This window comes from Pectinophora gossypiella, chromosome 16 (assembly GCF_024362695.1).
Source record: "Pectinophora gossypiella chromosome 16, ilPecGoss1.1, whole genome shotgun sequence".
Taxonomy (NCBI): Eukaryota; Metazoa; Arthropoda; class Insecta; order Lepidoptera; family Gelechiidae; genus Pectinophora; species Pectinophora gossypiella.
This window is the reverse complement of record NC_065419.1, coordinates 14,407,060-14,420,576: the sequence shown is the minus strand read 5'-3', so window position 1 is coordinate 14,420,576 and position 13,517 is coordinate 14,407,060. Positions and strand designations below refer to the sequence as shown.

The following is a 13,517-nucleotide window of genomic DNA, read 5'->3' as shown; positions in this document are numbered from 1 at the left end:
ACACACACACACACTATGCATTAATAACACAGACTAAACATATTACCTTTCTTACTCCGTATGCTGCTATATTTTATAATTATTATAATAAGCCTTGGTCTGTACCTTAGCACTAAAACTTTCCGGACTCGCTGACTCCCCAAAATACAGGTTTTCCTAGTTTGGGGGACAGAGAATCACTATTTGTATCAAAACTCTGTACGATCAACTGCTATTGTAACTTTTCGTTTGTGTTATTTTTGGAAATAAAAATACTTACTTACTTAAAAAAAAAAAATAGATGGCGCTGTACACATTTTCCCTCATTTAACCTTCTTATTTCATGGATAACAGACATAATTTTATCTTTGTTTTTGGGTATAAATAATGACCCTTTTTATTACACTAAGTCACAATTACATCTTCTACCCATTATTATTCTGATCAAAATAAAGAGAAGCAATATAGGTAGGTAGCAATATAATTCAAGCAAATTTCATCAAAATCCGTTGAGCTGATTAAGCGTGAAAAAGTAACATACAGACAGAGTTCCTTTTGCATTTATAACAAAAGTTTGGATAACTGAGGATAAAAACATACATACATAACATAAATAGCATATATACGTCCCACTGCTGGGCACAGGCCTCCTCTCAATCAACCGGACAGGGTATGGAGCATACTCCACCACGCTGCTCCACTGCGGGTTGATGGAGGTGTTTTTACGGCTAATATCCGGGACCAACGGCTTAACGTGCCCTCCGAAGCACGGAATCAACTTACTTTTTCGGACAATCAAGTGATTCAAGCCTGAAAAGTCCTTACCGAACAAAGGACAGTCTCACAAAGTGATTTCGACAATGTCCCCATCGGGAATCGAACCCGGACCTCCAGATCGTGAGCATAACGCTCTTACCACTAGACCACGGAAGATAAAAACTACTTACCTATTTTTCCCATCAGGTGTCGCTACTGTTGAGTGTCCTTAAATTTTGATAGTTCCTCATTCTATTTAAGTAAAAAAACATATTGTTTTGGTTATATTTTTACACTATAACCCTCTGCGCAGCGTTTAACTGTAAAATCATAGTGTTATCTTTATTCCCTAAAGATCGGAAAAAAGAAAACTTAGACAAACTTATTTTCAATCAAAACTGCCTTATTCCAACTGATGGATTTTCACTTTCGTAACTCATCCTTCAGACGGGATATACTCCACGTTGCTCCACAACTCCACATATAGCACATATTACATACATACATAAACTCACGCCTATTTCCCACCGGGGTAAGCAGAGACTATAGAATTCCATTTGCTTCGATCCTGACACACTTCTCTTGCTTCCTCCACATTCATCAATCGCTTCATACACGCACGCCGGTTCAGAGTAGATCGTATTGAACCTTTTCTAAGGACATCTCCAATTTGGTCATCATAAGTCCTTCTCGGTCTTCCTCTGCCAGCCCTACCATCAACTTTCGCTTTATATACCGCTTTTGCAATCCTATTATCCTTCATCCGCTCTACGTGTCCAAACCAACCTAACATTCCCTTCTCAATCCTAGTCACTATATCGTCTTTAAAGCACATAATAACGGGTTCTTACCGCGTTTAAATGGGGATATGAGACTCCCGATATTTCGACACTGTTGCAAGTGCCATGATCACGGGATGACTGATGAGATTGGAGTGGAGTAGGTAGATCCATAATTTTCTACGGGCAGACATATCTGTCTACCCTCTTTCTCTCTTTCTGTTTATGTTTTTGATACCGGAATGTTCGGAACCACCAGTTTCGTGCGAGTTCAGATGGTTCCGAACTAAAAAAAAATTATGGATCTACCTACTCCACTCCAATCTCATCAGTCATCCCGTGATCATGGCACTTGCAACAGTGTCGAAATATCGGGAGTCTCATATCCCCATTTAAACGCGGTAAGAACCCGTTATTATGTGCTTTAATTATGATAATAACCGCGTAAACTTAAAACAACTATATCGTCTTTTACACCACATCTCTGTCTTATCACACTGTTTCTCACTCTATCACTCAACTTCATCACGAATTTTAGCTGGACAATGGTGCTAATTCCTGCAGACGCCATCTAATTTTATTTTAAGTTATTCCTGTCATTTTCTTATCCGCTGAAATAGAAAGGGACGGGTAATCGACAGGCATAAAATTTATGGAAAACACGTCAAATTTAAGCAGAAATCTAAAACAACCATCTAAAAATTTTACATCGGCCAATAACCCGACAGAATTAAGTAGATATCACGTCAAACATAATTATTGCATTCCATCGAGATGCCTATTTTATTCGCCCGGGTTATTCATTCGTTTTAAAATTAACTTTTTGACTATCATCCTTCCAAAGGGACGTCCCGTATACCCGTCAAAAAAAGGAAAAAGAAAGCCTTTTCGGTGGATAAGAAAATGACGGGTATAACTTAAAATAAAATTAGGAGGTGTCTGCAGGAATCGGGGCCTGTATGGAGAACTGTCAAAATTTAGGAACACTCAACAGTGCTGCCGCCTACTTGAGTTTTTATGCTCATTGTAACATAATGTGAGCACTTGATGATGATGATCTCAGCCGGCCGTGGCGACCACTTCGACTCCTAGTCGGCACGACGCTGACGCGCCCGAAGATGGTACTTAAAACAATAACATAACATAACAAAATACTTTATTGCACAAACAGGAAAAAAACAAAATACAAAACATATACGTGTTTTTTTTTTAAATACGAGTATGTGTTTGATTGTAAGTTATGTGTTACTCTGTTTTTTATTCTATATTTGTCGTTTGTTTTATATTTGTTGCTGTGGTGTCCCTTTATAATAAACGTTTCTTTCTTTCTTTCTTTCAAAACAAAAGAGAAATAGAATGAGTGCAATAGGCGGCCAATGCACATACTTACTTAAAAACTTTCACCTTTCGTTATCATCTTTCAAGCTACCTACATAGAATGAAGTCACGGAGGGGTTTAAAAAAAAGTGTAGCGTATCCTTTCACGAGCTAAGAACTAACCTTGAGTAGAAAGATGAAGACTTTTATAAAACGCGATGACACCTACCTAGTCTCACTAGGTACTGTGAGACACACTGTTGTTAAAAACGTCCAAAAAGGAATAACGAACACTTTTTAGTCTTCGTTATTCCTTATCTATCTTTTTTCTTCTTTTTTTGTTTATTTTTTGATAAACTAGATTTAACAGCCTCCGTGGTCTAGTGGTTAGAGCGTTAGGCTCACGATCTGGAGGTCCGCGTTCGATTCCTGATGGGGACATTGTCGAAATCACTTTGTTAGACTATCCTTTGTTTGGTAAGGACTTTTCAGGCTTGAGTCACTTGATTGTCCGAAAAAGTAAGATGATTCCGTGCTTCGGAGGCCACGTTAAGCCGTTGTTCCCGGCTATTAGGCGTAAAAACACCTTCACCAACCCGCATTGGAGCAGCGTGGTGGAGTATGCTCCATACGCCCTCCGGTTGATTGAGGGGAGGCCTGTGCCCAGCAGTGGGACGTATATAGGCTGTTTATGTATTTTTATGTTATGTAAACTAGGTTTTAACTATAGTAAGCAAGTCCGAAATCCCGCGGCCGCGGCGGTACTGTCGGAATTTTGTATGGAATTATCAGCTAATTTTCCTCAGCTATACAGGTTGTGAGAAGCTACAGTAGGTACTATAAAAATTGACGATTCAAAGAAAGCTATTTTTTAGGCGGATGAGATTGAGTTTGACAGCTGGAAGAAATCTTCGTTTAGAGATAAGTTTACCTGTACTATCTGTTTTCTTTGTATGTTCCTTGTGTCTGTTTTACACATACATACATCCATAAACTCACGCCTATTTCCCACCGGGGTAAGCAGAGACCACAGAATTCCATTTGCTTCGATTCTGACACACTTCTCTTGCTTCCTCCACATTCATCAATCGCTTCATACACGCACGCCGGTTCGGTTGTGTCTGTTTTATTGTGTGCAAATAAATAAATAAGTAAAATCATATGTATCCACGCTAGTCTGTCATGTTATATTAATGTATTGTATCACTTACAATAGAGTCGATTAATTCTTTCATTTATAATAGTCTCAGCCGAGCTCCGCGCCCAACTGGGTAGTAGTTTTGTTTAAAGAACGTCTAGGGCCCTGTGCCGAGGTTTTTCTTGCAGCTTCTTTTCCCCGGCTATACAGGTTGTGAGAAGCTGCACTAGTTTTAGGCGGATGAGACGTTCGTTATGTAAAATTGACGATTCAAAGTGTAACTATGTTAGGTACCTATTGAATAAAGATATTTTTGAATTTGAATTTGAATTTGACCCTCAGTAACTCGTCTAACAATCCAAAAAAATATATTTTTTGTTTTGTTTATAGACTAGTTCTAAACCTGTTTCGAGTTATGTCATATGAGTATTGTTTACAATCTGTCTGTGTACCTTTTTAATAAAATAAAAAATAAAATAACATGCACATCGTGATAACATTTTGTCACGGTCATTATATAGATTCTGACGATATAATTATGTCGTTTTGTCGATTAGTGCTAATATGTGAACCTAAATAAGTCATATCGTTCTGTCAAAATACGAACAAAGTCACACGGCACGCATGTTAGGGAAAAAGCAAACTTGTCTATTTGGACAAAATTTATTGAATCGATCGATAATTTTATCACGGTGCGCATGATAGCATCGCTGGCCTGATGTCTTAACTTTTGTTCCAGGCGAGTTTTGTAGCGCTTCCCATATGTTCCGTCAAGATTTTTTTTTGACGTGAGTTATTGTAGATTTGCCACAGATGGCATTATCTACTTGGCCGGACAAATGGGGAGCGCTGAAGGCTCTCACCCAGTACAACGTTTAAGACAACAGGCCTGAGGGTGCCCAGTTGGGCTCGAACCTCGGCTCAGGGCGTCGTCTGAGAGGAAAAATATTAGAAAGAATTAATCGACCCTAGTGGGTACCGATAAGCGCTGATTGAGGGAAGTCGTCGACCACGTCGGCGGGGTCGGTATCGGGGTCCTGAAGTGTTCGGTGTCGCGGGCTGATTGGCTGCCTCTATGGCAATTCTGTCAAGAAGTTACGTCAAAAAAATAAAATGTCGCCTACATTTCTAAGCAGTGTGTCACAGTGATATACGAGAAAAGTGTTTCCCTGTAGCCAGTGCTTTGTGTGATACTACTTTGTCTGCGACACCTGGGCGTGCCTGTTAAGCGACATAATAGTCGCGCAATTTTATTCAAGGCTATATTTTCTCCTTCACTTTTTCTACGTGTCTCTTATTTTGACGTGACTTATTGTATTTGCCTCAAAGGCATTCCCTACCTTACTGGAGCCATAGACTAAAGAATAATTCTACACATAATACGGACACTCTCCGCCCCGCACTTTTTTGTATAGAAGCCACACCTCGGACACTCAAAAAATCCAATTCTAACTGTGCCGCCTTTCCGGGTAAATGCGAGCGAGACAGGCAGTCTCTTGGACCCAGTCAAATACCTTTTTTTTGATGTGACTTATTGTAGATTTGCCGCAGATGGCTTTAACTACTTGGCCGGACAAACGGGGACCGCTGAAGGCTCTCACCCGGTACAACGTTTAAGACAACAGGCCTGAGGGTCCCAGTTGAGCGCGAACCTCGGCTCAGGGCGTCGTCTGAGAAGAAAAATATTTGAAAGAATTAATCGACTCTAGTGGGTCGATAGCCATAAGCGCTGATTGAAGGAAATCGTCGACCCGCCGGCGGGGTCGGTATCGGGGTCCTGAAGAAGTCAAATACCCTCTTCCCTCATACAATACCTGAACTTAATTACTTCATAGAAATCAGAATCATTTATTCAACGTAATTATCATGGATAAACTTGTTGAAGGTCAATGTAACATTTTTGAATCTACGTCATTTATTTCGCAAGGTGTTATGGCTGAGGAGAAGAAATGACAAGAAACTGCAACAGCAACACATCTTTTAAGACATTATAAGTTATTTTTAATAACTACACGAACACATTTTTATACCAGACATTTTTATCATTTAGGTAATCATTAATCTTTTAATAAGCTTTTTTTACATAAAGTAAGCTTCACATGAGCTTCAAATTTGTTTTGTGACAAATTCAAAATAATTGGTATTTTATTGTAAAAAAGTATACATAACCCCAAAAAAGGAGATTTTAATTTTCTTAATCTAGAATTTTGAATAGCTAATAACATAAAATAGTATATAATGTTGGCACTTCTTGTAAATGAAGCTCCCCAAAGCGTTCATTGTCTCCGTCATGAAGTATCACAGTACTTAACTGCATTATCACAATTTCATGTTTAATCTTTTTAAACGAATAATTATCTGAATTAAGCTGAGACATCACTCTTCTACGATCCACTTGACAGCCAAGTTATCTGCAATTAAATCTCGAAAATTATAAAGGATACCTTATTCTCAAGAGATTACGATAGAACGACAGCTCAGTTGGAGGCACGCTTGACTCTTATGGTGAGATAGCAGGTTTGAATCCTAATAGATAGGTTGGTGCTTACATATTTTTATATATACAGGGTGTTAGTGACATCGTAACGAATATTGAGGGGGATCTTCTTCAATCGTGTGGGTTGTGAGGTGAATTACCAAATTCAAATTCAAATTCAAATTCAAAAATATCTTTATTCAGTAGGTAACATAGTTACACTTTGAATCGTCAATTTTACATAACGAACGTCTCATCCGCCTAAAACTACTGCAGCTTCTCACAACCTGTATAGCCGGGGAAAAGAAGCTGCAAGAAAAACCTCGGCACAGGGCCCTAGACGTTCTTTAAAAAAATAAAAATAAACATGAAATATTGGTATACAATTGAGTAATTTAGCTGCCTAATATCAGTTCTCAGACAGTTAATCCCATGCATTCATATCTTCTAAATAATCACTAACTTTATAATAACCTTTTTTGTAAAGTTTTTGTTTAACTACTGTCTTAAAACAGTTGAAAGGCAAATTCTGAATGTCAATGGGAATCTTATTGTAAAAACGTATACATTGCCCCTTAAAAGATTTAGTAATCTTATGTAATCGACTGACTTGTAAAGCAAGTTTATTTTTGTTCCTGGTATTAACAATGTGCCGATCGCTATTTTTTGCAAATAATCCTATATGTTTTTTTACATATATTAAGTTTTCAAAGATATATTGTGATGCCAAAGTTAAAATATTAATTTCTTTAAATTTATTTCTAAGTGACATCTTGGGTCCCAATTTGTAAATCGCCCGAATGGCTCGCTTTTGCAGAACAAAAATGCTGTTCATATCTGCAGCATGACCCCACAGCAAGATGCCGTACGACATTAGACTGTGGAAGTAGGCAAAATAAACTAATCGCGCGGTTTCTACATCGGTTATTAAACGAATTTTTTTGACCGCGAATGCTGCTGAGCTGAGCCTTTTGGACAACTTATCAATATGAGGACTCCATTGCAACTTAGCGTCCAAAGTAATTCCCAAAAATACAGCAGTATCCGTGAGGTCCAATTCCTTATTTTTTACAATAATAGAATCGAGGGGCCTACTAACATTCGATAACGTAAAATAAACATATTTTGTTTTATTTTCATTAAGTAGCAGGTTGTTTACAGTAAACCAATCCACTACCTCTGAAATGGTGTTGTTTACATCGTCAAAGGAATCTTGTCGTCTCTTTACTTTAAAAAGTAAGGAGGTATCATCTGCAAACAGCACCACCTCATGTTTTACAAGACTAGGTAGGTCGTTTATGTAAACTAGGAATAGAAATGGACCTAGAATTGAGCCCTGCGGGACGCCTATAGTGACGTTAGATCCACACGATCTGGAGCCATGCACATCAACCCTCTGAACGCGGCCACTAAGGTATGACTCCAAAAGAGCGATGGCATTATCAGTTATTCCATAGTGACGAAGTTTCGCGATCAAGATATCATGACAAACGCAATCGAAGGCTTTGGAAAGGTCGCAAAAGACACCAATAGCATCTTTGGACTCCTCCCAAGCCTGAAAAACATGATTTATTAACTCAACACCAGCATCGGTTGTTGAGCGACCCTTTGTGAAACCAAATTGTTTATTAGACATTAAATTGTTTAAATTGAAATGTTGAAGTAATTGCAGTAATAAAATTTTTTCAAATATTTTACTAAGCGTGGGTAGTATAGATATTGGTCTAAAATTAGTAGGGTCAGAAGTACTACCAGCTTTAAACAATGGAATGACTCATCAACCCTGGTGTCAGGGTTATTATTGAGTCGCCAAAGGTCCCTGATATGGCTCATGTAACGACTACTTACTTGCAGCAGTAAGTAGTAACCGGGACCAACGGCTTAACGTGCCTTCCGAAGCACGGATCGTCTTACTGATGAGGGATGATTCAGACCATGGTCGTGAGTTGATATCAAGTGGATTTTTCCGTCGCAAAATTCATGATGATTTTTTAGTTTTTGTTTTAAATTATTTTCAATTCTATACTTTTACGATGTAAAATTTAACTTGATATTAAATCAGAATACTGAGCTGAATGGTCTCTTAGTATTCGTTACGACACCCTGTATAGCAATAAAGTATCTAAGTAAGTATGTAACTACTTTAGACCCCGAAGATGTTTGAGGGATTTAAGGGTCGATCTGACCTCAGCCACCTTGATAAAGAGTCATCTGTACCCTTAGCGTCGAGCTCTCGCGAATATAAATGTCAAAAAACGAATTTTAAGGTCAGGCATAGGTGAAAGCGAATAACAGATTTCATTAGCTAAATATGTTGCAGTTAGTAGTAGAAGTAATTATAATCATTATTTTTGTCTTCTATGTATTGTTTTAATATAGTTTATCTAGGTATATTTATATTTCAACTTTTTATTTTGCACTGTCTATTTCTTATACCTAAAGGTTGCCTGGAAGATATTGCTACTTTATCAATAAGGCCGCCTGTTGTACTACCGATTTAAGTTCCATAAAGAGTTTTTGTAGGGTGACATATTCTATTAAGAAAAAGCCCTCCAAAATAAAGATAAAAAAAAACAACAAAAAACAGAGTTTTTGTATTGTATTGAATTCAATGATGGACTTTCCAGGCGACGTTTAACCATTTAATTTCATGGGTAACAGACATAAGCAACTTTTATGTTTGTTTTTGAATAGAATAGAATAATTTTATTTGCTTGGATACATCGTTGTTACAAGATGGTCACACACAATAAATGAAGGAATCAATGAATGATGAATGAAAAAAAATTAATAGAATATATATTTATATGATGATAGATGAATTTGAATGGTATAAATGATGACCCTTGTTATTAAGCCCAGGCACAACCCATCTTCCATCCTTTAATATTCTGATCAATTCAATTCAATTCTTGATGAATGAATATCCTGATCAAAATAAAGAGAAGCAATATATGTAGCAACAATTCTATATATTAATATTTTTTTTTTTTATTATTATTATTCTATTTGTGTTTGTGTATGTACTTACATGGCTTTGATGCTGTATCTAAACTGCGCGAGGCTGACACATTTTGTTATCTTTAATTACCTATTATTATTTTTTTTGCTTTTCTTTTGTACAATTAGATTTAGGCTAGTTTATCTTTGCTGGAACTCCATTGCATGCCGTTGTCACCTAAGGGACTCGTTGTTAAATCTATTGGTGATCTTTAATAAATAATATAAGTATCTGATCCAAAGATCAAGCAACAATTATTATTATCTCTATCTGCCATTACATTATATTTTTGAATAATTGTGTACCCCGAGTATTTATAAAATAGGTAATTGTCACGTTACATCTGAAAACGCCATCTTTTTTCCATACAAATTCTTTAATTCTTTATTGGTGCAATCATGTGTACAAAGGTCCTTAAATTAATTATTTAGCACTTACAACATGACACCCCGTCGGGGCACTGCAAATTTTCTTTCTTTGATACTTATATCAAAAAAAACTATAGAAATAAAAAAATAGAAGTAACTCAATCATACAATATAAGACACGACAACAATATCAGACATGATAACAAAGAGCATTTTAACTTAATAAAATGAATTTGTGGATCAAAATAATTATTTCGATTCGAAAAATTCCTGCCGATTATAATATTTTTTATTAATTAGGTAAGTTTTAAATTTTTGCACGAAGTCATTATATTTACTAATATCCGATATTTCTTTTGGAAGCTTATTATATATTTTTATCGCCATAATATGTGCATTCTTACTGTATAACTTCATATTTACTCTGGGTAGTATCAGTTTATCTGTACGTCGAGTCGTGCGCATGAAGCAATTCCATAGAAAGTGTTCATTTTGACCTTGCAAACAAAAATAATAAAAATTAAACAGCCTATATACGGCCCACTACTGGGCACACGCCTCCCCTCAATCAACCGGAGGGAGTATGGAGCATACTCCACCACGCTGCTCCAATGCGGGTTAGTGGAGGTGTTTGGGCTAGTAGCTCGGGCCCAACGTGCCTTCCGAAGCACCGAATCATCTTACTCCTTCAGACAATCAGGTGATTCAAGTCTACAATGTCTTTACCAAACAAAGGTCAGTCTCACAAAGTGATTTCGACAATGTCCCAATCAGGAAACGAACCCGGAGCTTCCAGATCGTGAGCCCAATGCTTTAACCACTAGACCACAGCTATTAGCCCCGGCTATTAGCCGTAAACCCCCCCCCCTCCCCCCCAACCCGCATTCGACCAGCGTGGTGGAGTATGCTCCATACCCCCTCCGGTTGATTGAGGGAAAGCCTGTGCCCAGCAGTGGGACGTATCAAATTCAAATTCAAAAATATCTTTATTCAGTAGGTAACATAGTTACACTTTGAATCGTCATTTTTTACATAACGAACGTCTCATCGGCCTAAAACTACTGCAGCTTCTCACAACCTGTATAGCCGGGGAAAAGAAGCTGCCAGAAAAACCTCGGCACAGGGCCCTAGACGTTGTTTAAAGAAATAAAAATAAACATAAAATATTGATATACAATTGAGTAATTTAGCTGCCTAATATCAGTTCTCAGTTCTAAATAATCACTAACTTTATATAATAATAACCTTTTTTGTAAAGTTTTTGTTTAACTACTGTCTTAAAACAGTTGAAAGGCAAATTCTGAATGTCAACGGGAATCTTATTGTAAAAACGTATACATATAGGCTGTTTATGTTACGTTGCCACATTTTACCGCTAAGTCTCCCGCGACCAGTAACCCCACACCCCACCACCTCATTTGGATGCAACACACCCGGCTCACGCGCGCCCGGATAAAGAAATCAACGCAAATTGACCGAGAGCCGCTTATTGCCCGCATATTTCCCGGGATGAATCAATCTGTATGATAACAACCCCCGGCAAAGTGGGGAAAGGTCTAGGGAATTGCTGAAAGGTTTCCGGAGACAGGTCTACTGATTAGAAATAAGATTATATTCGCGCTTATGATTCGTCCGGCTTCATAATAAGCTCACCGTTCGGTTCACGAACAAAATGTAAAAATGTCTATGGTTTTGGTTACTATAAAAAAGATATTGTCATAGACAAAGATAGAGACTTCTTTCTTAGCATCAATAATGGATGCATAATTAATATTTAAATATGTTAAAAAGTTAATTTAAACAATACAAAAAATACAGTGATTTATAAAACTTTAATAATAAATAACATTAAAAGTGTAAAACGTGTAAATATGTGAAAAACAATAAACCTTTCAAATATTACTTTATTTGATCGTTTAATTAGAATACCAGCACACCACTCAACAGTTAAACCTAGAACGCCACACTCACGACTATATCCCAATTGGGGTAGTCAGAGGTACATTCAAAGAGCAAACGTACAGTCGCTGAGCCCAGCTATTTTTTTTTTTGTAAACATCGGTGAAATTATGAACCATTAGTCGTCATAATTATAAAATATGTTTTTGTGTGTGTTTTAGGTATATTACAGAAACGACATGTAACCAGATCACGGTAATTTTATCGATTCTAACGATATAATTATGTCGTTTTGTCGATTGATGCTAATATATAAACCCAAATAAGCCATGTCGTTCTGTCAAAATACGAATAAAATCACGTGGCACACATGTGAAAAAACAAACTTATGGATTTCGACAATCAAATGGTGAGAACTATTGGTGAAATCGTTCATTGCCCCTTCAACTTCCAAAAAATAATAATAGGAAATAGACAATAAGCCTCCGTGGTCTAGTGGTTGGAGCGTTAGGCTCACGATCTGGAGGTCCGGGTTCGATTCCCGATGGGGACATTGTCGAAATCACTTTGTGAGACTGTCCTTTGTTTGGTAAGGACTTTTCAGGCTTGAATCACCTGATTGTCCGAAAAAGTAAGATGATTCCGTGCTTCGGAGGGCACGTTAAGCCGTTGGTCCCTGCTATTAGCCGTAAAAACACCTCCACCAACCCGCATTGGAGCAGCGTGGTGGAGTATGCTCCATACCCCCTCCGGTTGATTGAGGGGAGGCCTGTGCCCAGCAGTGGGACGTATATAGGCTGTTTATGTTGTTGTATGTTATGTAGACAATAAGTAGTTTGATAAATAAACATATTCTATTCTATTCTAAAGACGCTATGTTTATTAGGTATTTCATTAAGCATTTGATGAATGAGCGCTTGCTCTATTGGAAAGCAATTTATTGTTTAGGTATATGAAAATAGATGCTTTTGTACGATGGCTTAGAAAGTCGACTATTAATAATTGTTATTAACAGCCTCAGGGGTCCAGTGATTGAGCGTTGTGCTCACGATCCGGAGGTCCCCGGTTCGAATCCCAGTGGGGACGTATCACAAAAATCACATTGTGATACCTAGTTTGGGTAAGATGATCCGTTCGGAAGGCACGTTAAGCCGTTGGTCCCGGTTACTACTTACTGATGTAAGTTAGTAGTTGTTACCTGAGTCATGTCAGGAGCCTTTGGTTGGTAATCTACCTCACAATTCACACGATAATTTGACACGCCCGCGGCAACGACGCGTCGAACAGAAATTATTGTCTTTTATAACATAATAAAAACAGCCTATGCCACTGCTGGGCACAGGCCTCTCCTCAATCAACTGGAGGGGGTATGGAGCATACTCCACCACGCTGCTCCAATGCGGGTGGGTGGGTTGGTTGTGTTTTATACTAACCCATATTTTTTCTCCAACAGACCTAAAAGGTGAGTCAGTGGAGAGCGCGAGCACGTCAACGGGGAGCTCGCAGGAGGAAGAAGAGCCCAAGGAGGCGTGGATGAGAGCCCCAGCCGGGGGCGTCGCTGTGAGGAGCGGGGAGGACGCCCTCCTCACTTGTGTGGTGCTTGGAGCCAGGTACGTTAAAGCTGTTAGAGAATAAGTTCAAATTCTCAATACTTACTAGCGACCCGCCCTGGCTTTGCTCGGGGAGTATATTATGTGATTTCGGAGTCGATAGCGATTTTTTTTTACATTTTTCCTCACCGTATGGTTGTCTGGAAGAAATCGCTTTAAGCGATAAGGCCGCCAATTGCCATGTATTTCGTTAA

General features: G+C 38.1%; 1 protein-coding gene across 4 annotated transcripts in view; it reads left to right on the top strand.

The window, feature by feature from the left end:
• The window catches only part of LOC126373760 (Ig-like and fibronectin type-III domain-containing protein 1), a 216,641-nt gene that overhangs the window by 163,397 nt on the left and 39,727 nt on the right, over window positions 1–13,517 (top strand). For all 4 annotated transcript variants that reach the window (XM_050020033.1, XM_050020030.1, XM_050020031.1 and 1 more), the window contains one exon: window positions 13,167–13,323. In XM_050020033.1, the coding sequence (XP_049875990.1) occupies window positions 13,167–13,323 (157 nt within the window). The remainder of the gene's footprint in view (window positions 1–13,166; window positions 13,324–13,517) is intronic.